The sequence below is a fragment of the Hippichthys cyanospilos genome, chromosome 4 (genome assembly GCF_059441005.1).
Source record: "Hippichthys cyanospilos isolate Australia breed blue-spotted pipefish chromosome 4, RoL_Hcya_1.0, whole genome shotgun sequence".
NCBI lineage: Eukaryota > Metazoa > Chordata > Actinopteri > Syngnathiformes > Syngnathidae > Hippichthys > Hippichthys cyanospilos.
In genome coordinates this window covers 16,422,565-16,444,619 of record NC_142372.1, presented here as the reverse complement: position 1 = coordinate 16,444,619, position 22,055 = coordinate 16,422,565, and the positions used below count along the sequence as shown (strand labels likewise).

Sequence of the window (22,055 nt, the reverse complement as noted above, 5' to 3'; positions counted from 1 at the left end):
GGAAAATACACATGGAGAGACTTTCCACAGTCGCTTGGATGTTTACACTGTGTACATGGTCCAACTGTCCATTGCGTGACTTCCTCTTCCCCATGTATTTGCATATTGTGTTGTTCTTGCAGAGACCTGCGCAGTCAACAATGGCGGGTGCGACTGCACTTGTAAAGACACATCGACGGGAGTGCGCTGCAGCTGCCCTGTCGGCTTCACGCTGCAGCCGGATGCCAAAACGTGCAAAGGTGAGTTTGCCTCTCGGAGCATCCGCAGAGCAGCCACGCTGCCACATCTCTGTCTTGTTGAGCGCACGTGATAATGAATAAATGCTTTATTATTATTATTATTTTTTTTATTACACTAATTGTTAACAAAATAACATTGGCATACTAGCAGGATAACTAGCAAGATAAAATTACTCATTGGTAATTTTATGCTACTTGTATGGAGCAGGAGCCTACTAGTGTGTGACACATGCCGTACTAGTTGGGCCCATTAGTAGTACTTGTATTATAACAAATCTTGTAAGGTTAACTCATGTATAAGTAGGTCAAAAAAGTGATAGTTGTTGTGCAAAATCAGAATGAGTAGGCATGTCCAGATCCCATTTTTGTGATCGGGAATTGGGCTCGATCACAACATCTTCATTTGGAAATCGGGGGTAAAAAGATCGGGGTGAACACATTTTCATTTTATTATCGTTATTTTCATTTTTGAGGGCTTGAAAACACAGATACTGCCCCAAAAATAATTTGCTAAATATATAAAATATATGAATGTAATGCATTTTAACAAAACTAGGCTTGCGTAGCAGACATTAGATTAGAAATATTGACAAAAATGTATATTTTCGACACAGCTGTCCATTTTGGGTTTTCTGCAAAAACAACCTCTCGACTTTCATTTCCCAGCAGTCAAAAGGATCAAATTGTAATCAAAATGTATGAAAATAAGGAATTAGTAAACACATGAAAGATGAATGTGCCAAAACTTTAAACATGTTTTTCTCAGAACTGGGGATTTCAACCTGACAACAATCAAATATCTGTAATTTTGTCAATTACTGAGCTACCTCTATGTATTGTACATAATTTGAAAAGGAATTAAGTGTAGAATTAGAATATATCAATATCTCAATGTTAATTTTCAGAGCAAAAGCCTGAATTCGTGAAAAAGCATCACATTTGTGTACTATACGCAACATGACAACATCGAAACAAAAAAAGTAAAATATTTTAGGCTACTTGGTTTCAACCACTGCTTTACTAGCCAAATCAAAAGTTGTACATCTTTTTTTTGGAAACAATAAAAAAAAATCATTAAAAAAAGACAATTTGGTTACTTGTTTTTTCTGTCCTAAATACATTGCTAAGGTATCGTATCGGAAGAGCCTCGAAACTAGGTGTGCAAAAAATTTGGTCGTTGACATTGAAATGTGACATTCCTATTTATAAATATAAAGACACCATCATTCTACTATTATGTAGAATAACAGTCTGAAATGTGTGACAGGTGAGGAAAAAGTAAATACCGGATGTGCTCAAACAGTTCCCATTCACAGACATCGACGAATGTGAGCTTCAAAATGGCGGCTGCGATCACTTCTGCAGAAACACCATCGGCAGCTTTGAGTGCAACTGCAGGAAAGGCTTCAAGCTCCTGACGGATGAACGCTCATGTCAAGGTACACTGTTAAAAAAAAAATACTGTTTTTTCCCATAGTTAAAATAGTAACTAGTAAAATAGTTAAAATAGATTTTGTTTGTAACTTTTACAAGATTTTGGCCTATTTTCATTTTATTTTAATGTTCATTTAACAACACTTTCAAATTTTAAAAGAATGTTAATAAATCTGAGTTTGAAGATTTTGTAGTTATTTTCAACAAAAATATTAGTAATTTAACAGCATATATATGGTGAAATTATATACTGTAATTTATTAATGACTTTGAATGAAATTCCTTTTTGTTTAAAAACAGTTTTTAACCCTTAAATAACTGACAAACATATGTGAAATACAATACATACAGTATGTAAATGTATTTGGACAATAAATTAATGTCTTTCTATTAATCTGTAAAAGAATGGCAAATATTGTATTGTCATATGTTTACAGTTACAGCGATTTCATGTTTTTTACAATTGAAATGTAAAGTTACTGTCTTTTCTTGTAAATTAAATGAAATTCTAAAAATACAGAAATAACATAAAAACCTGCAGCCCTGTCTTGCCTTTTGCAGCTATAACGTTAACAGTCGCTTTTCCTTTGAACACAATGATAAAGCTTGAAGGAACAAAATCAATCCCAGGACTCCAATGTGTTTAAATGTTAAAATAAATCTTTAGCACAGCCAGTCGAGGTAAACAGCAGACTCTCAGAGTATTGAAAAATGCTGATATCACTCTGAGACTTGATAAAGACACAGTGGTGAATCTAAAATCTGATCAACGCAGTAAAAAACAACAAAAAATAAAATGGTTGACAAATAGGTGTCGGGTGTACAATTATGTACCTCCAAAGCAGTGTCTTTTCAGGCGCCCGTTTGTTCAACCATCAACGTTAAATCATCAAAGGGAGCAAGCCCATTTCAACACTAGCTTTTGTCCTCTGGTAAAGGTGATCTTTATCTGTCAATTTGTTGTTTTTGGCATTCAATAGCTCTATTTCAATAATTCACTTAAAAACAAATATGTTGTTGAACACAGTCAGTATAAATCGCATTGCTGTGTTCTGTGCCTTCTTCTCCATGTTTGTTTTTTGTCAAAGTCCTGATCACACCCCCAATTATAATTTAGTACATAACTAATATACTGACAATATTCCCTCCATTTGCTCGGTCACTCACTGGTTGTGATCAGTAATAACTAAAATATTTTTTCACAATTATTTGTTGGATAAGCCTTTTTTATTCTCACTTTGTTCACTCTTAAACACATATTTAAGATGCAGTCATAATCGGCTCTTTTACGTCTCAGCGAGTATATAATGTGTAATGTAATATTGGACTGATCGTTACCACATAGGTTCTCAGTAAAATATTCCTTTCTTCTCCCTTGTAATTATTGTCAAAGCCAGAGCCGTTTGAGCATGAATTCAAATGCACCTGTTTGTCAGTGTGGATGGGAAATCCCTCCTGCTTTTATGTCACGTGATTGGTTTTTGATTACAGATATAGACGAGTGCTTCTTTGAGCGGACGTGTGATCACACGTGCGTCAACTCCCCCGGTAGCTTTCAATGTCTGTGCAACAAAGGCTACACCATGTACGGACTGGCCCACTGTGGAGGTGAGATCAGGCTAGGTGGACGGAGAGGCACGTGAGTGTGCCGAGAAAGATGCACTCATCTTATTTTGTTGGGGATGTTTTAAGATGAAATGCACCGTGACCTTGACCAATAGCTAATATGACATTATGAACAATTATTATTCTTATTAGTTCATGATGTTTGATATCATATCAAACGAATGCACCAGAAATACTGTATGTTAGCCACTAGCAGAGACTTGTGCTGTCCGTATTTTACAATGACATCGTCATATAAGTATCGTAATATGGCTCCCCTGCTCACTGCTCGAGGATGGCTAGGATAGGTGCCAGCAAGCCAGCGACCCTAGTGAGGATAAGCGGCTACAGAAAGCGGATAGATGGATGAAGTAACTGCACTGTGTCAATAGGGCCAAAACCTATTAGCAGAATTTTTGAAAGAACTCTCAATGTAAGTTCATTCCACTCTTTCTTCTCAGATATAAATGAATGCAGCGTGAACAATGGCGGTTGTGAGCAGGGTTGCGAGAACACCCAGGGTGGGTTTGAATGCTCCTGCAACCCTGGCTACAAACTCCACTGGAACAAAAAAGACTGTATTGGTAAGTCAATGCCTCTTCTGCATGATTCAAGAAAAAGTCTGACATTTTGGAAGACAGAAGGAGTGTGAGACAAAAACAGGAGATACTTTGAATTCTCTTCTCTTTTCTCTCTCGCTCAATTTCTCGCGTGCGCTCGTAAAATCATCAGAGGCGTGCTGTCATCGCTGTCCAAATATTGGGTTCCTCTTCCTCTTTGCTCCTGTCCAACGCGTTCCTCTTTTACCTTGGAGTTTTATTGTGGTTTCTATCTAGAGGCAGAGGGTTTACCACCTGCGAAAACCGCTTCGAAGCCTACTTTGAACTGCAGCAAGCAGGAGGGGGGCGACCGCTGCTTCCTAACGTGCCAGTCCCAAGTTCATATCAGCAGTGGTGAGTTGGATCAAGTGCATCGCTAATTGCAGTAAGAATTTTATAGTTGTTTTTTTTTTTTTTAGTTGCAGCATTAGGGAATCATTTCTAAAAACTAAATTATTTAAGGTTTTTCTGTTATGGATTTTAGAAAGAAATAAAACGTCAATAAGCCACCATATAAATTAATTTCTTCAGCTCGGACATCAATGATACACTTTTTATAAGCTGTTTTTTAGCTTTTCTCTAAATACATTAACAGGGTTGTGAATCAATGCCACTGCTAGAGACACAAAATGTCCTCCGATTCCGGAATAACCGCAGCGCTGTGACCAATTTCTTGAAACGAAAACAAGTCTGCTTCTAAAGGCGGTCAAATGTCAGTTCTTGACTTGGGTGCCGCCCTTGATGGCTTAACGTTTGTAGCCCACGCAACACTTCCTGCATCTGTTTTATATTGTACGCAGTTCAAAAGGATTTGTCATTCCTCCATTCACCACTGTGTCCTTTAATAATACCGCACTTGTAAGATCTCTCTCATACACACACGCACACACACACACACACACACACAAATCCACATCCTTTGCTTTTGACTGATTCATTCACGTTAACTCGGAGGCTGAGCTGCACTCTAGAAAAACATTCAACTGCACTATGTGAGCAAAAGAACTGGGACACCTGGTATGGATAGGAAGGAAGTGAGAAACTCCACCTGCCACCATAGCAGCTTCCTCTCTCCTGGAAAGACTTTCTTCGAGATATTGTGTTGTACTAGTGATGACAGAGTATACTTGGACGTGGACCTTTGAATAGTTATCAAGAATATTTAATAAGTGCTAGCAAGCTTAATATAAACATAATAAAACACTCTAAAAACAATTAAGTTAAAAGTTTGCCAAATTATGGACCAAAAAAAATAAATGACAGAACCCAATATTTGGCTCCATTTGACCCAACTTCCTGGTTTGTTTTGCATAAAACAACCTGTAGAAAACGGGTAATTTAGTACAAGACAACCTCAATCGATTTTTTTTTTCCTTTTGGATAACGATGAGTCATATTGGACCCAAATATTGCGTTGATCCATTTTTGACCCATACTTGAGTTTTATATTCAGTTAGTTGGGCTGTTTAGCATTACTAGTGCAGCACAAAACATTATCAGTCAGGTTTAGTGCTACTAGCAGGCAGACAAATATAAAATCCCTCCAGTTAACGTCAAGCACATCACTTGACGTCCGAGCAGTGCGAAGGTGTCAACTGCTGCACAGTTTTGCCAAGCTATAGTAACAGCTATTTGGCTTAGTAGTAATTCAAAGTTGCCCTACAAGTAAGAACAAAAAACACAGTACAAGCTCGTTGCAAATTTATACAGCATGTTGTCATATTCTGATAACAACGCTGCTGGTGCGTGACATGCCTCCTAGTTGTGCTGTTTAGCCTACCTTTTTTCCTGCTTGACAATTCTTCTAAACACCATTAGTCTAGTAGGTTAAATTAAATGTGATTTTAATGACGCGCTCCCAGTCAAGAATGTGAACAAGACCTAAATGGTGCTGTGTTGTTATAAAACATGATTTAAACATCGAGCCGCCGTGGAATCTGTTGTGCAAATAGTCGTCAACATCCTTCCGCAGACAGACGCATCGTGTTCCTACATGCTGCCGGCTCGGCTTTGTGGCCCTAACTTTTGTATGTGCCGCGGCATCTTGTGTGTCTTTTCAGGGACGGAGGATTCCTACACTGTGACCTGTGGAATGCCACTGCCCTGCTTGGCTGACGCACAAAAGAACAACAGTGGCTTGCAATGCTTTGGCAAGTACAAAACACAGGCGATTCAAAGCGAGATTGGCGTCACTGAGGCTTTCAGTGTTTTCACTGCCTGTTTACTTTGATCCCAATGACAAGATTTTCCCTTTTTTTTCCCCCCCTCTGTAGCTCCAGAGATGTCCGGTGTGCCTCGCATTAAGACTACAGCGACATTCAAGTCGGGCACGACCAAGTGCAACTTAAAAAGAAGCCAAGAGCGACTCAGGCAGAGCCTGAACTCGGCCCGCTCAGGTACACGCTTTGCAACAATACGACACAAGTGCACTCAGCTTTGGGCTTGGGAGCCCATTTGGTGACCTAATTCACGGAGAAATACGGGGTTCCTTCAAAACAATTACCGCACAAAGAGTGGTAGCCATGAGTACAAGTGGAATACACATCTGTGCAGAAGTCCAACCCGTTTACTGATTGGTTTTCTTCAGGACAGCCATTAAAATGCGGTACAAGAGTTATTAATAGGTTGTAAATACGTTACTTATGGTTCATGCAACATTTTGAGAGACAGCTTCCTTTTGTTCTGCAATTGATTGTGCCCAAAGTTTTGGTTTATCTTTTTTAAACATTTTTGATCTATACTTATACAGTAGTTTATTAAATGAGCTAAATATTTGCAAATGGTATAAGCTTTTATACTTTTATTTTGCTTTTCGTCTGTAGTCATAAAGACATAAAATGATCATGAGTATATGTGGTCATTTGAAAAAGATATTGTATACTGTAACCATATTATTTTATTATTTATTATATATTACATATTATTTTATTTTTATTGAACCGTATGTCAAATTGAGCAGAAATTGAATCTTGACATTGCTAAAACAACAAATAACGGTGGCCTTTTTAACAGTATTTTTTTTAAATGTGGACTCTTTCATACACTACCGATTAATGAAAAAATACAAAGCAAGTACAAACACAAAAGTAAAAGGAAATCTTTGAATAGTTTAAGTTTGGTAAATATTTTAAATATGTTTACAAGTGCATGGCACACAAATTAAGAAAATTATGTCATGTAATATACAGCTTTTAAACCACTACCACCCAAAGTGTGGGTGAAAATGTTTTATTTAACAATAATTTGTACAACAAAAGTAAACTTCCTTCAATAATTGTCTACTCAAGGACTTTAATTTGTGACCGATAAATAGTTGACCAATACATAAACGTGAGCAAATATGTATTTATATACATATGACACAAGTGAGTACTTTTAAGTACTCATATTTTTTTAAAACATTTTATTACAATTTTACATGGGACAACACTATGAAATTATACTTTGCTACAATGATGTCAGGATACAGCTTGTTAAATGTATTTTTTTTCTAAATGACTCAACACATGACTAATAATGCCTAAACTCCTAGTAACCAACGCGAGAGTCTATTTTATTTTATTTATTTGAGTAAAAGAAGAGTAATAACAATACATACAATGATAATGAAATAAGTTTTCTTGTATCACTAAAGTATACAAGAAGGGCTCCCTTCACATCGGCGTTCGGTGTTCATTTGGTAGTGAGAGCATTCGTGCGGCGCCCTTTAAAGAAGATTAAGCATCCACGATGGCCGCTTCAAAACAGAGCCAAAAAGCAGATGCATATGTGAAAGAATTTTGTGGGCCAAGTGATGTGGTTTGTTTTGTCTTGACGGTCTCGGCGCCGGACTTTGTCTGCCAGGGACAAGCGAGGTCGGCCTTCTTTACGGGCCACTCGGAGCCCGGGTCGTAAATCACATGTGTTATGAATACGTAAAGGGCTTCCGCGTGCCACTAAATCTGTCACGATGTTTACAACATAATGGCAGTGATCCTAGTCATCCTATTCCATCTCAATTTGCATCTCCTAATGATGGAACTTATCGACGAAATAGCAATTGCTGACGCTTTCTCGCTGCCCTCAGACGGCAGAGCTCTCTTCACCGAGAACGTGCAGTTCAGCTACGTGAGCTTGCGCTGCACCTCGTCGGCGCACCGAGGGCGCAGCCGCCACGGCAGGAAGGCGGCCGATGAGGACGGCTCGTCCATCACGGCCGAATTTGAGCTGGATGTGAACCTAGAGGAGGTAACAGGTTGGTCTCCGCCTGCCTGCCAGCGCCCTTTGCTTGCTCGTCCTCTCCTTTCGCTGCTGTCCGTTAAAGTATCTCCTGTTTTGAGTGTGCTGCAACGGTGGTGGGCTGTAGTTTGGGGCTCAAGGATTTCATGTTTAGATTGGAATGACACAACGTTGTCTCTATGCATGTCCACATTTGCATGTCAGCGTCCGAGGAAGGCATCAGTTGAAAGCAAACACAAAAGTGACATCTTTGCTCCCCTCCTGGAGACCGTTGTGGTATCGAGCTCTTCTCTCAGCAGAGGGCTGCGACCTGAACTGCGTGAGACGGCGCTCTGAAAAAAGGCTGAGGAAGACCATACGCACGCTGAGGAAGTCCATCAACAGGGAACAGTTCCACCTACACTTCGCCGGCTCAGATTACAAACTGGCCAAGAATCTGGCGCAGCCGGCGGAAGCATCGGGACACTGCGTAGCGGGGCAGGTGCTGGTGGGCAGGAGGTGTGGTGAGTTAGCTTTTTACCTCTAACATGACTGTTAACTATAAGTGACATGATACCTTTGGATAGCAGAGATTTGTCTTTATGATGTGTATACAACCACATTTTCTGTTATTTGTCAATTGCATAGTACATGCCACATTTGTGATCAAATACGTTTGGACAAATGTGGCCTTGGAACAGGGGTGTGTAGACTTGCACCTTTTGCCCACATAACAGTTTTTCACAATTTAGTATTTTCTATGGATGATGCTTTTAGACCCGGAATGACTTTCATTTGACAGCGGTGCATTTTCAGGAGTTATTAGCTTGAATTTCTTGACCTCTTAAAGTGATAAGGATTAATCGATTAATAGGCAAGTAACCAATTAGCAAATATACAATGAACTGCAAAAGTGAAATAAAATTAGATGTTTAAATGCACTTGTAGCCATACTTAGACTGTAGATTGAATTCAGAGGGTTATTTCTAAATACATTATGCATGTTTGAAGATAATTGCTTGGACGTGCAAAGAGATTTAAATGGTTTTGTCACCATTTTATACTTCCAGATTTTTTTCGAAAAGACATTGCCAAGTGACATACTTGGGATCCAGTATAAGTTGCACCTCCCCCATAATATACGAACTTGAGCGCTTTCGTTCACATCAGAGCTAATGCAGTGCAGTTTTGACAAGCTCGCTAGTTAGCTAGAATGTAATTTCCCTTCAGATAGTCCACTGGGCCGTCTGTTTGGATAGAGTGCCTTGTTGTTGTTGATGCCTGCGTGAATGTCATACAGAGAGCTGGGAAACTGCAAGGTGGGAGACGGAAAGAGAAAAAACAACAACAAATGTCAGTCAGCATGTGGATCGGGCAGGGCTGCCGGCTGAGGTGGTTTAGGGTGCCACATCGTTGAACATGAGTGTGCTCAGAGAAAGTTGAAAAAGCGAGGAAAGAGTGATTTTTTTTTGTTTTTTTTGTCTAACTTGACAGCCAAAGTGTCGATCAGGGCTTCAGGCTAGTATACTTTGTTTCCACTACGACCAAATTCCCCGTTATGCTCACTTCCCAACACATTTATTAGCAATTCGTTTATTCAGTGCACATAGAAAGCAGAGTAACATGCCGTTCCAACAATAAATCCTCCCTTCAAGAGACATCGTACTTTTCTATTGGGAAAGGTGTTGATTTATTTACAAAGTCTGCAATTTGTGGTGCTGATATACTAAAGAATGATGTTTTCTTAATCTTTGTGAGTAACACAGGTCATAAGTTTTTAGGTCAACATGAAGCAGTCTATTGGCGGTGGCAGGGGTGGACATGTAATTTAGGAGAAAAGAGGTGGTGGTGAAGGTGGAGTGGGGGTGAGTGAAAGGCATTCTTAACCTCCTGCTTTTTAAAGGAGCTATATTTTCCCCTCCTCCTCCTTCTCCCCCATGTCCCGCTTTGGCTTAGCTCTGCAGTTTGGTGCCTTTCATTGAAAAGCCCACGCGGTGCGACGGGGCGCTCTACCACAAGGCAGCCTTCGGCGCATTCGCAGAGGTGCGCTTTCACTTTTCATGTCCTCGGCTTCATTTGCATTCGTGAGCCCACGTAGGCGTTTGAGCTGGTTCGGTTGCGGTCACTCGACGTCGTGAGACGGTTTAGGGTTATCTTTTCAACATAAAAGTGACTAAATGAGGTGTGTTTTCCCCCTTGTTTGTTTTAAGTTGTTTAGGAAGTCCTGTTGATTCAAGCTGGCAGTTTGAGTGTTGCTCGTCACCCCCCCTCCCGCTCTCCTCTTGCATCCAAAGTGCCCCCCAGCTGGGGCCACTTTGCATGACCCCCAGCCACTAAACTGCTAAAGAGAATTGACTTCAGCCACACCATGGGAATCAATTAGCATCAGCTGTTTGGGCCTGGGCCCGATGGGCGCGAGCAGCGATTGGGCCGGCAGAATGGGGGGATTCAGAAAGCTGACCCCTTTTATTGGGTTCAGCTCCTTACCACTGTGATACCCGAGTGTTTTCCTATGTCATCCATTGGGCAAAGACTGAGGGCTTGAATAGAGGTGAAAGGTCTTTTAAACCTCTTTGGGCCCATCAATTGGAGGACTCTATGGAAGCGCTCTTTGCATTTGAAAGGCTTCAAGGTTTTTTTCTCTCTTTCACTCTCACTCTGTCTCTTCTCTCACTGCTTTCCTCTGTCAAATAAAAGCTGTTAGGACAATACGATGATGGCTCCTCATGCTCTTTTCATCGTAAACAATGGACCTTCAAAAAATGTAACCACTGTTGAGGGAATTATATTTTCTTTTCTTTCAGGAGGGAAAATCGAACAATTTGCAGAACCGCGCGCAATTAATTAATGCTTTTGTGAGCAGGGAGCGTTGGGATTCTTGATTTATTGTCTCGAGTCGAGTTCTTAGGAATAACACACAGTGGTTCCTAAATTAATTACAGGCATCAGTCTGAATGGGAGGAACCCAAGTAAGGGGCCCCTTTAATTAAGCGTTTAAAAGAGATAAGAGGGAAACGCACTCTTTGATATGCTTCCCTGTTTGAGGCGCTTACTGCAACATTCAAAGTCATTTGGCGACACACAGCAGCCGCTCTCCATCAAGTCGTCGGAGGGGCTGAGCGAGAGGACTGGCGCTCTTTTGTCTCCGCTTTTTGCATGAATGCATTTGGCATCAGGTTTGCGTCGGCTCTTAACGGCGCTTTTGGACATTTTATGTGCCCTTGACAGTTGTTTACTGGATTTGTTCAAGTTCCTTGCATCACATGTTACCTAATGTGAGCGAAAGCATGTTTAGATTCACGTGTTGCGTATCTGAAGGCTCATGCAGGAAGTATGTGGACCTTAGTCAGTGTTTGCTCCGGTAAATTACAGCTGTTATGTTCAATTTATATCCCGCAGTTTTTAATTAGCTAGAAGCAGTGATTTGTATTTTAACACAATCATTTTAAGTGTGATGAACTCAAGAAATGTTTGGTCAACTCAATATTTTGGTGTTAAAGACATATACACGTACATGTACGCAATTCACGTCATACACAGAGGTTGATTGTGTGTGCAACATTGTCTTCACTGCAGTTACTTCAGGAACTTTTCAGATAAAGTGTACTTGTCAGAGTAATTGTAAATGCTTATCTGTGTTGGAGTATTTTTGCTTACAAAAAATCGGACTCGCTAACATTACCCGATAGTATTATCATTTTTTCAGCCTATTATTATTTAAAATAATTTGTCCTGGAGGAATGCATCTTTATTTCACTTATATTACTTAAAAAATACAGGTTATTATTCCCCTAAAAGTGGTATTGTTTAATACTGCATACACATTTGCACAGTCATTTATATTTGGAGCACTTCTTTTTTACTTGAATCATGTCGAAAGCAGTGGTGTTCAACCATTTCACAATGATGTGCCCCATGTAACATATTTTTTTCAGCCAAGTACCCCCTAACCAACTCAAAGTAATTTTGGATGAAAAAAACAAACAAACTTAAAATTGAGTGATGTGCCTGGTTTATTAAACTTTGGAAATACATTTGTACTGGTGTCCTAAAGTATTTTTATTCAACTCCAGAAAATAGATTTTTTTAACATTATCTTTTTTTTTTTTTCCTGTCTCACCTGCCGGAAGACTTTGCCACTCAAGACAATGCACATCCATGTAAACCTCAACAAAATAAAGGCATGCATTATTTTGCAAAAAAGTCACTGTAACACAGTTTGGCAATAAGTTATTTCTGTATCAATTAATTTCCTCTTTATTAGAAAAGAAAAAATTGTGCTATTTCTATCACAGCATTTAAATACATTAAATTAGATTGCAGAGACACTATTAAAATCTCACATGCCCACTGAAGTACCTTCAAATACCCCGGGGTACTCATAGCCTTGTTTGAGAATTGCTGTTCTGAAGTAACAGGACTTTTAATCGAGTACAACTTTTGGCTTCTCTTCACATTTCTGGTATTACCCCTTGTCTTTACTAAAATTATAACTTAGTCATAATTTCTCATGAACAAACATATTGTTAGTATAATAGCATTGCCAATTCTTCTTGTTTTTTGTAATGTTTGTATTAGTTCTTGGCATATTAAAAAAAAAATCTTATTTTGGTTCATTAAAGAGCACCTACCATATAATTTGGTCACATTAACAACAAATAAAATAGACGAGATGCTAATTTATGACACTAGTCATTCTGCGTGTGTGCTAATTTATTAAAACTGTTGAGAAGCAAGTGCTTGCTGGAACCTTAAACCTTATAGACCTTTAACTGAGATTCAAGGATATTGTAATACTGAAATAAGTTTCCATAATATTATCTATTTGTTATGATGAGACAAGTAGAGTGTACTGCAGAAATGCTGCAGACACTGCAGTGGGTTCTTTGCAATGCAAAAGGCACTTGTTCTGGAAGAAAAAAGAGGCTGTGAGTGTTTTGAAAGACTGCACTGTTCATACCACACGTTCCTTTAGTCAAGATGTGTTAAAATGTGCAAATCTGCTGGGAATTAGTGCCTGACTAAAAGATAGCGGGCTTCGTCCCCTGCGCGTCCGGTCCCGTTTAATGCAGCTGCTGTGCCGACGGAGTCTGACTTGCTTTAATTTTATGTTCATGTTACACACTTGAAGTGCTGTGTTTATGGTGTAAATCTGCAGTGTTGTCAGCCCCGTTTGATTTGTGTGGCTGCGGGGCAAACGGGTTTATTTGTTGTCTGGCTTCCCCTCTCATGGCTTTTGCGGCGGGGGTCCTCTAATGACACGCCACATACTGATCTGTCTTTTAAATGGATGTTAATTACAAGTGCAGACAACGTTTAGCTTTGGCTCTTCTAATTCTTTGTTTTTGTTTTGTGAGGACACCAGCTTGGGTACATAAGCACCAAGATGCCACATTACAGGGCTATTTTTACTCGGGGATGTGTATTTTTTTTCATCATGACAAAACATTCACCATCCCGAATAAACACAAGCATGTTGGGGGGGGGCAAGGTTCTTCACTGATGTGTTACATACCAATGTCACTCCCCACCTGTCTAATAGTGAGCTGCAGTGTTGGCACATACTACGATGGTGACCAGGGGAGATGTGTGACGTGTCCGGCTGGTACCTATCAGGACGAGGAGGGCCAGATGTCATGCGAGGTGTGCCCCGCACCTGAAGGAAGGGATGTTGTCAAAGTGGCAGGAGCTCGAAACGTCTCAGAGTGTGGAGGTAAAATGTAGCAACTAAGACACTCAAACTGAAACTTTTAACTCCACAAGGACACGTCCAAAAGTGTTTTGCTCATCAAGTTCCACTTTTATGGGTTACAGTAGCTAGTTCAAGTGTTGTTAAAAAATAAAAAACAAAAACGGTTGGGGCTGTTCCGATATTAACCCTTGGTCCAACATCACCCCCCCATCAAAACAAACAAACAAACAAACAATCGAATCATAATTTATCGGTCGACATTGCAAATCTCTGATCTTAGTATTCACCACTCTTTCACAAGCATTCCATTCTGGAATCTGCTCCTGTTTTTCTGTAACAACAGCACCGGAATCTAGCATGCACATTTAAATGTTCTCCTGTTGCTGACTATTCTTCTTTTTTTGATGAGTATCATTTGACCAACCCTCTTCTAACATTTCATAATAAAATAATAAAAATGTATCATATCATAATGGTATCAATATCGGTATTGAACAGTACTCTCGGTTGCAGTATCTTTATTGTATTGGAAGTGGAAATTTTTTATCGGGATACCCCTAATATTAAATGTTAGTGTAAACTACTGTGACATGATATACTTTAATATTAATTGAGCAAAGTTTATGAAAATGAAAATATACCTAAATTAATGCTTCAATCAGAATTTGTTGTTTTAAGTCAAAAGAAAGCGTGACGGTTAAAGAAAAACTGTACCAGAATTTAATTTCCAGTTAGTATATTAAGGTTAAATGCGTATGTATTGAACTCAAGTTAAATAAAACAAAACTGCAATTGACTCTTTTAGACGCCACTATAGGAAGTCCACTCAGTCAAACTCAAGGCTCGAGAGTGAGATCCATCCCTCCACATCAGTTTATGCGGCCCAACAAAAAGATGAAGCCACCTCTGTTTGTTGCTAGATTGATTTGTTGTGCTCATTTCGGTAGAAAGTCTGTACTAAAAGAGCAATTTGACTTCATTTTACAAGCATTTAATGCAGTGGTGCTCAATGCGTCAACCGCGATCCACCTGACCACAGAGGTAGTGTTAGTTGATCGCATGACATCGTACTACTTGTGGGAAAGAAGTTTAGACAAAAAAAAAAAAAAATGTCACTTGAAAAACATGAAGGCGTACGGCCATAGTATCCTGACATTCGAAAGCTTTTCAGGGTCGGGCCTGGTTAGTAATTGGATGGGCTTCCTGGTGGAATCTGCCTCAGGTCTCTCAGGACTTCAGTCTGCCTTGAAATCCAAATGGTTACGAGAAAAGGGATAGTATAAAACACCAATTATTTCTTCCCTATGCCTCAGCCAAGGTGAAGAGGAGCTAACTTGACCAATTGACTGGCCTTTTCACACCATTTGGCTGACAGGTAGTGCATTCTCCCCATGTTCTGGTCCAAAAGGCTTAAAAAAAAACAAACAAAAAAGCAGATCTTGTCCCATCCCTATTATTACTGCCTGGTAAAAAATGTGTCGACCCTGCCTGTATGTTTAAACAGTATGTTGACTTGATTTGCCCAAAAAATTGATAAAAATAAAACAAAACAAGTTCAAGTAAAAAACAATGTACGCAAACTGATCTGCTCCAAGATGAACAAACAAGCACACGTTCATGCCCTGAATTTAGCTGCTCATTTAAAAAAAAAAAAAAAAAAAAAAAAATCATATCTTGTTGGTCATAACAAAATTCTAATATGTTTGATATGGGCAACAGTTTTTCACCTAATATTTTATTACTGCAATTTCCCGTGAAATGACGATGTACCTTGTTCTACCTTGTTTTTATTTTTGTTTTGTCATTTGGTACTATAAAAGCTATGCATTTTATAGCTAGCTTCAAAGAGAAGTAGTTGTCCACATGTTATTTTTGTGGGAAAAGGCATGCTTCTTTTAGATCAAAACTTCCCAAGCAAATGTAAAACAAAAAACAGTGACACTGTCTCCATTTGTTATTCTGCCTTGCGAAGCAGACTGACGTATTGGTTCTTAGCACATGTCGATTAAAGCAGAAAGCATTTTTGATTGAATGGAATCGCTTAATTTGAAAATAATTTTGAATCAAAAATTGATTCTGAATTGAATCAGAAACCCCAAAATTGGAATCAAATCGAATTGTGAGACAGTCAACGATTTCCACCCCTCTACTGCTAAGTTTAGTATCCCTTCAAATTAAACATATGAATGAGGAAAATTTACAAAGATGTAAAAAAATAATTGAAATGGAGAGATTGTGAAGTAATAATATGACAAGGTCATTATCCATTTACATAGTTCTCACAGTCATGACCATAAATATAGCTATAAAAAAAAAAAGTGACTTAAAATCCCCGGGAGAACCAGCTGAAGTGCTCCGGACCTTTTGAAATTATTTCTCCAATTTTACCATTATACTGTAGTTACAAAGGCCACATAATTTAAAACTAACATCTTGCAACGAAAAATGCATTTCATTTTCTTCTAAGTCCTTAAATGACCTCACAAGGCACCAAACCGAATTCAGTGTAAGAATGCTGGACTGAGGTGCATTTAAGATTATTATTTGATAATGTGAATGAATGGAAGTTTACAGTAAGGTGATAAAGCTGGGCACCACAAAAGCCGGCTTGTAACAAATTTTTTCATGATGAGAAACCACACATGCTGCGACGGTGCCTCGATAAAAAAATCTCTGTCAGACATTCACTGTTTTGTGCAAGCTCAAAGAAGCCAAGTTTACGGGTGAGCTTATCTTCTGAGGGAGAACAACCATGTTTTGGTCTCCCCTCCTGTCGTTATCGCACTCAGCGTGTGGCGTGATGCCATAGCTTAAATCCACATCTCCCCTGACAGACTAAACAAGAAGATTTATCTGTGCACTCCCAAAGGCGCCTACTTTGTATTAGTCACTCAGCAGCTACTATGTGTCTTGAGATTGGAGATAAAAAAAAGAAGAAGAAGATTATTCATCCAACATCTGCTTTCTTGTTTTCATGGAAGCAGTTTCAACACATGAGTCCTAACAAGAATACGTTCTTGCTAAACTTATGACGCGTCTGTGTGTTCAGGTCAGTGCCCCCCGGGTCAGTTCTCCCATGACGGCTTCACCCCATGCTTGCTGTGTCCTCTGGGCTCGTACCAGCCAGAAGTGGGACGTACCACCTGCTTCCCTTGTGGAGGTAACCTGGTCACCAAGCGTAGTGGCGCCGTCACCTTTCAAGAATGTGAGACCAAAGGTGTGCTTCGTGTTCTTCTGTCTTATAAGTGCAATTTGGATTTATACTTCTGAAATTCCACAGTTTTTAACTCCATCAGCTGAGGACAGCAAAAAAGATGTGACTTGGTAAAGAACTTGATTGACTAACGGCTGCGATGTGATGCTTGCAGTTCAATGCTCTCCGGGCCATTACTACAACACAACAACGCACCGCTGCATCCGTTGCCCCACGGGCACCTTTCAGGTGGAGTTTGGCCAGAACTATTGCGTCGCCTGTCCTGGAAACACCTCAACTGATTTTGATGGCTCCACCAGCATTATGCAGTGCAAAAGTATGCTTGTGCACAATTAAGCATTTTGATCGGCCGAATAAACAAACAGTTGAGAAAACAGCGTCTTTTTGCAGACAGACAATGTGGAGGCGAGCTGGGGGACTTCACTGGCTACATCGAGTCCCCCAACTATCCCGGCAACTACCCCGCCAATGTGGAGTGCACGTGGACCATCAATCCGCCGCCCAAACGCAGGATTCTTATTGTAGTCCCGGAAATCTTCCTGCCCATCGAGGATGAGTGTGGCGACTACTTAGTCATGAGGAAAAGCGGTGAGTCTTTGTGTCGGGCTGTTCACTTCATTGCACTGAGGCTTAAATTTGCTTGTTTTCTCCAACAAATGTTTGAATACAAAAAGCAAGAAAAACATCATACGTGTAGGTGAGGTGGAAACCGGTTTATTTAAAAAAAAAAAAACATTAAAGAGATACTATTATTGTCTGAAAATATACCGACTGGTCAGCTTGTGTACCACTTCATATCCTCATTATCTTTTAGCCTGTGCCTATCCCAGCAGTCCTCGGGCAGTCGGCCCTCATTCTCATAAATGTTAGCGACAGAGAAGCTGATCATAGTTGAAGTGGCCATTATTAGAGAGGTCTACATGCAATGTTGTTGCCAATTGATTGCTGCTTTTGTTTTTTATAAGCAGTGTAAGTAAAATAATTTTCAATGGCGAAGTTGTGTCATGTTGCCCATTTTTGCGGTGCGTTTTGAACATCCTTATTTAATGATTGTTCTGTAACAAATGGATGAAATTTCAATCTACTGATTAAATAATGCATAAACCGAGCTTGTTGGAAGATTAACCATTCACGCTAAAGCTGCCCTTTAAGAAAAACAAAAATAGAACGATACTAATATGCACCAACAAAGACATTTTCTACATAATTAAATGATTATTCAAGAGTTAAATAATCTAAGAAAGTACATTTAGTTAAATTATTACTGTATATTTGTTCACATTATGACTTTTAACAGTTGTCCACTAGGGGTGATGTCTATGCATTAGCCTGTCTTTTGCACAACACAACTGATCGCCTAACTCCATTGATAAGCATGAAATCCCACTAAACCGGACACGGTACACCTGTGAAGTGGAAACCATTTTAGGTGACTTTCTCTTGAAAATCACCAAAAGAATGCCTCGAGTGTACAAAGCAGTAATCAAAAGAAAGGGTGTCTATTTGAAAGAAATTAAATTCAGTTTCACCTTGTTTTGTTTGTACAAATACAATCACAGCCTACTTGTTCTAGGTTTGGGTGCATCACTGGGTGTAGTTTTAGCCCTGCTCAAAAGCCTCAGCAGTTCAACCCTAATTGAGGACTGCTATAGAAAGTGAATGAATGGATGAATAAATAATTCTAATCTGCACATGTAGTGACGTGTTTCATGGTTGAATTTCATAGCTCTGTTAAACTCTGTGACGACCTACGAAACGTGCCAGACATACGAGCGTCCCATCGCTTTCACCTCTCGCTCAAAGAGGCTCTGGATTCAATTCCGATCCAATGAGGGGAACAGCGGGAAGGGTTTCCAAGTCCCATATGTTACATATGATGGTGAGAGGGGGGGAATCTTGTTCCATTAATTGGCAACTTTTTCTTTTATACTCAGATGCTCTCTACGACTTTTTTAATGGACTTTTCTTTCAGAGGACTACCAAGAATTGATAGAGGACATCGTAAGGGACGGGAGGTTATATGCGTCAGAAAATCATCAAGAGATTCTAAAGGTATGCATGAAATCTTTTTTTTTTTTCACCGCGACCATGGCACCTTATCAATACCTATCGCCACCTAAAAACGACCAGTGTTTTTTTTTTTTTTGTTATACATGTACCACTTGTGGTGGGCGGGCTGTCTCTGGTGGTATGCAAAAGAATGACTGAATTGCATAATGGTACAGTGACTTGAGTGTTTATTTTAATCCAGTTAAATAAATTTGTTGAGTACAATTGAATTGAATTTCTCTTTTAGATACAATAAATTTATATTTAATGATTTAAAGATATTCGTTTTTACATAAACATTTATTTAACTAACTAAAAAAAAAAAAAAAAATTCAATATAGTTTTTAAGACATAGTATGACTACCAGTTGTGGTAAGCTAAAATGTATAAATGTGTAAACAGTGGAGTAATATTACAGTGCCTACATTTTTCCTTTTTTAAATCCAATCCCATACAGTTCAGTTGTACTTATCTTCCAAGAACCAAACATTCACTATAGCTTTTAAGAACATCATTTTTTTTAGATACCGTTTTTATTTTAACTGTGGTAGCGGTCATTTGAATTGAATCACTAGCATATGATCATTGCATAATCAGTTTTTAATTTGTCCCTTTTGAGATGTTGTAATTGTGTTCACACCGTGCATATTATGTGGCTAACAAATACATCAAATACACTATTACGGTTGAAAACCTCCACCTTGTGTGAGGTGGTACTTGGTGAAAAAAAGTGAGAACCATAAATAAGACATTTCTCTTTTTAATTTTGTTTGTTTGTTTATATAAGGGGGCACTGCCCTCTCTTGGTAGCAGATGAAACTACAATCAGTTCATGCCAACAGAAGAAACATTTTCAGGATTTATTTTAATAAGAAGAATAAAAACTAAACAAAACTCGTGTTTCAGTTAAATTTGAGCAATTCTCGAGTGCTTGTTCTCATGTGGATGAAGACATCCATGCAAAGCCGAGCTGCCGTCCTGTACAAGCCACAAGAGCAAATATGTTTTGGTTTGGAGCAGCACCACACCGCCAGCTTCTCCAGAGGCCCACCACAAATTCAGGATGAAGCAGTCTCTTGTTCTCCCCTGAAGCTGAAATATTACAATGTACAAACTGGCCACAATATTAACAACATCTTTTCACATCCAACACACAAAGTACTGTTTTCACAAAAGATAATATTGCAAGGCTTTGATTATAAGGTAGCATTTCACAAGACGTGTGTTGAAATGTGTACTGAAATGTGCACCGAGTTACTTCAAATTTATGCTTCTTCGTAACTTGCAAAACATTTATTAACCATACGGTGCTGTTCTACACATCTGCCAACCACAACCACAGTACAAAATGGGAAATGTCACCGCTGTTATGTTGATATATTACAACATATCATAATAATCCGAAGAGATTACGGAAATACGCCTCCCAGTGGTTGTGATGTACGGAGACGAAATCCGAGCAAATGAGGTGATGGGACACTAGTAGTTTTTGGTGATTTCTAATCTTCACCTCATTTTTTAGGTTATTTTTTTATTGGCAAAGGTCTAATATCGTACTTTATCTTACCTCAAAATTTGCTGATGTCAGATAAAATGATCATTTATTTATGATAATTTTTTTCTGAATTTTGGAAGGCTTTTGACTTTTTGGTGCAACAAAAGAACTTTCCAAGTGTGTATGTATGCTGCAGAATCTTTCTGTCACAAGTGACTATCACATTCATCAACCGAAATGTTGATTGCAATTGTATGCGCTAGTTTTTGCTTTTGTCATATTTTCCCTCTATGACCTTACATCAGGACAAGAAACTCATGAAGGCTTTGTTCGACGTTCTGGCTCACCCACAAAACTTCTTCAACTACACGGCACAAGAATCCCGAGAAATGTTCCCCAAATCCTTCATCCGCTTCCTGCGCTCCAAAGTCCTGAGGTTCCTTCGTCCGTAAGGAAATGCCGAATGATGGCGTGCTGATGAATAGTTAAAGCAACCCCCAACATTTGTCCAGTTTCAATGGTTTCTCTTACTGTATATGCTTAATAATGAAGCGAATGGTGTAACTGACGCAAGCCATCGTGAGGAGAAATGAAAGGAAAGAGAGCAGACTTTTGAACTGGACTTCTTAGCAGGGGAATATTCTGTCCTCGATAAGAGCATCAGGATCACTTCTGCCACTTTGCATTGGTATTAATTCAGAGCAACTACATTACCTGTATAACCTCTTTTTAGATGTATTCGTCTCATTATGATGTTTGACGAGCCTTCTGTATTTTCATCTTAATCTGTATTCATCTAATTGAATATTGCTCGATCTGCGCATTATAAATCCAGAAGATATTTGCTGACGGTGAGTAGCAAAGTAAACGTACTGAAACTCAGTGACTTTGTATATAGAGTGTGTATGTAGTTTTAACATAGGCTACTTTTACAAGTGACACAGATACACAATGAGAGGAACAATGATAGTGCAAATGTTGTTTTTGAGAACTTGAGCACTACAATGAAAGTAGTGGTAACACAAAAAGCAATTATCCCGATGAATGGTTTGTATATGATGTAAAAAGTTTTAGGTGTGGTATGGTAGTGATGACATGCTTGACAATATAGTACTGCAACTCTCATTCAGAAGTTGCCACTTAATGGGAAATTACTTGAGAGAATAATTTGAATCAGGGCACCTCAACTCCTCCAGATTTTATTTTTATTGTGAGCCAACAACCAAAGAAAGCTGTAAACTCTTGACAATTGAGAGCATGTGATAGAATGACATGCTTCAGAGTAAAATGAGGTACGTCACTGAAAAAGTCTTGTAAAATAGAAGTGAGCTACTCACCTGTCATAGACAATTTGTGTGTTTGTGTGTGTATATTTTTATGGTTTTGTACATCTCCTATGCTGTAAATAAAGATAGAAACCTTAACGTATTTTTCTTCATTTGTTCTGCACGTAGTTTTTTTTTTTTAACTAAGTGTACTCAGGACTACTGCACATATTCAAACTGCATAATGTTACAGTGGCTTCGATAAT

At 39.0% G+C, this 22,055-nt stretch overlaps 1 protein-coding gene across 7 annotated transcripts in view; it reads left to right on the top strand.

The window, feature by feature from the left end:
- scube2 (signal peptide, CUB domain, EGF-like 2) overlaps window positions 1-21,948 on the top strand; it is a 35,978-nt gene extending 14,030 nt beyond the window's left edge. For 3 of the 7 annotated variants that reach the window (XM_088413543.1, XM_088413542.1, XM_088413545.1), the window contains 16 exons: window positions 123-239; window positions 1,556-1,678; window positions 3,165-3,281; window positions 3,740-3,862; window positions 4,115-4,231; window positions 5,938-6,027; window positions 6,151-6,273; window positions 7,944-8,111; window positions 8,392-8,598; window positions 13,617-13,787; window positions 16,816-16,983; window positions 17,135-17,296; window positions 17,371-17,568; window positions 18,707-18,859; window positions 18,953-19,032; window positions 20,830-21,948. In XM_088413543.1, the coding sequence (XP_088269669.1) occupies window positions 123-239; window positions 1,556-1,678; window positions 3,165-3,281; window positions 3,740-3,862; window positions 4,115-4,231; window positions 5,938-6,027; window positions 6,151-6,273; window positions 7,944-8,111; window positions 8,392-8,598; window positions 13,617-13,787; window positions 16,816-16,983; window positions 17,135-17,296; window positions 17,371-17,568; window positions 18,707-18,859; window positions 18,953-19,032; window positions 20,830-20,976 (2,264 nt within the window). In that variant the 3' untranslated portion in view covers window positions 20,977-21,948. The remainder of the gene's footprint in view (window positions 1-122; window positions 240-1,555; window positions 1,679-3,164; window positions 3,282-3,739; window positions 3,863-4,114; window positions 4,232-5,937; window positions 6,028-6,150; window positions 6,274-7,943; window positions 8,112-8,391; window positions 8,599-13,616; window positions 13,788-16,815; window positions 16,984-17,134; window positions 17,297-17,370; window positions 17,569-18,706; window positions 18,860-18,952; window positions 19,033-20,829) is intronic. The other 4 variants (XM_088413548.1, XM_088413544.1, XM_088413547.1 and 1 more) reach the window with 3 other exon arrangements.
- Window positions 21,949-22,055: the final 107 nt, after the last annotated feature.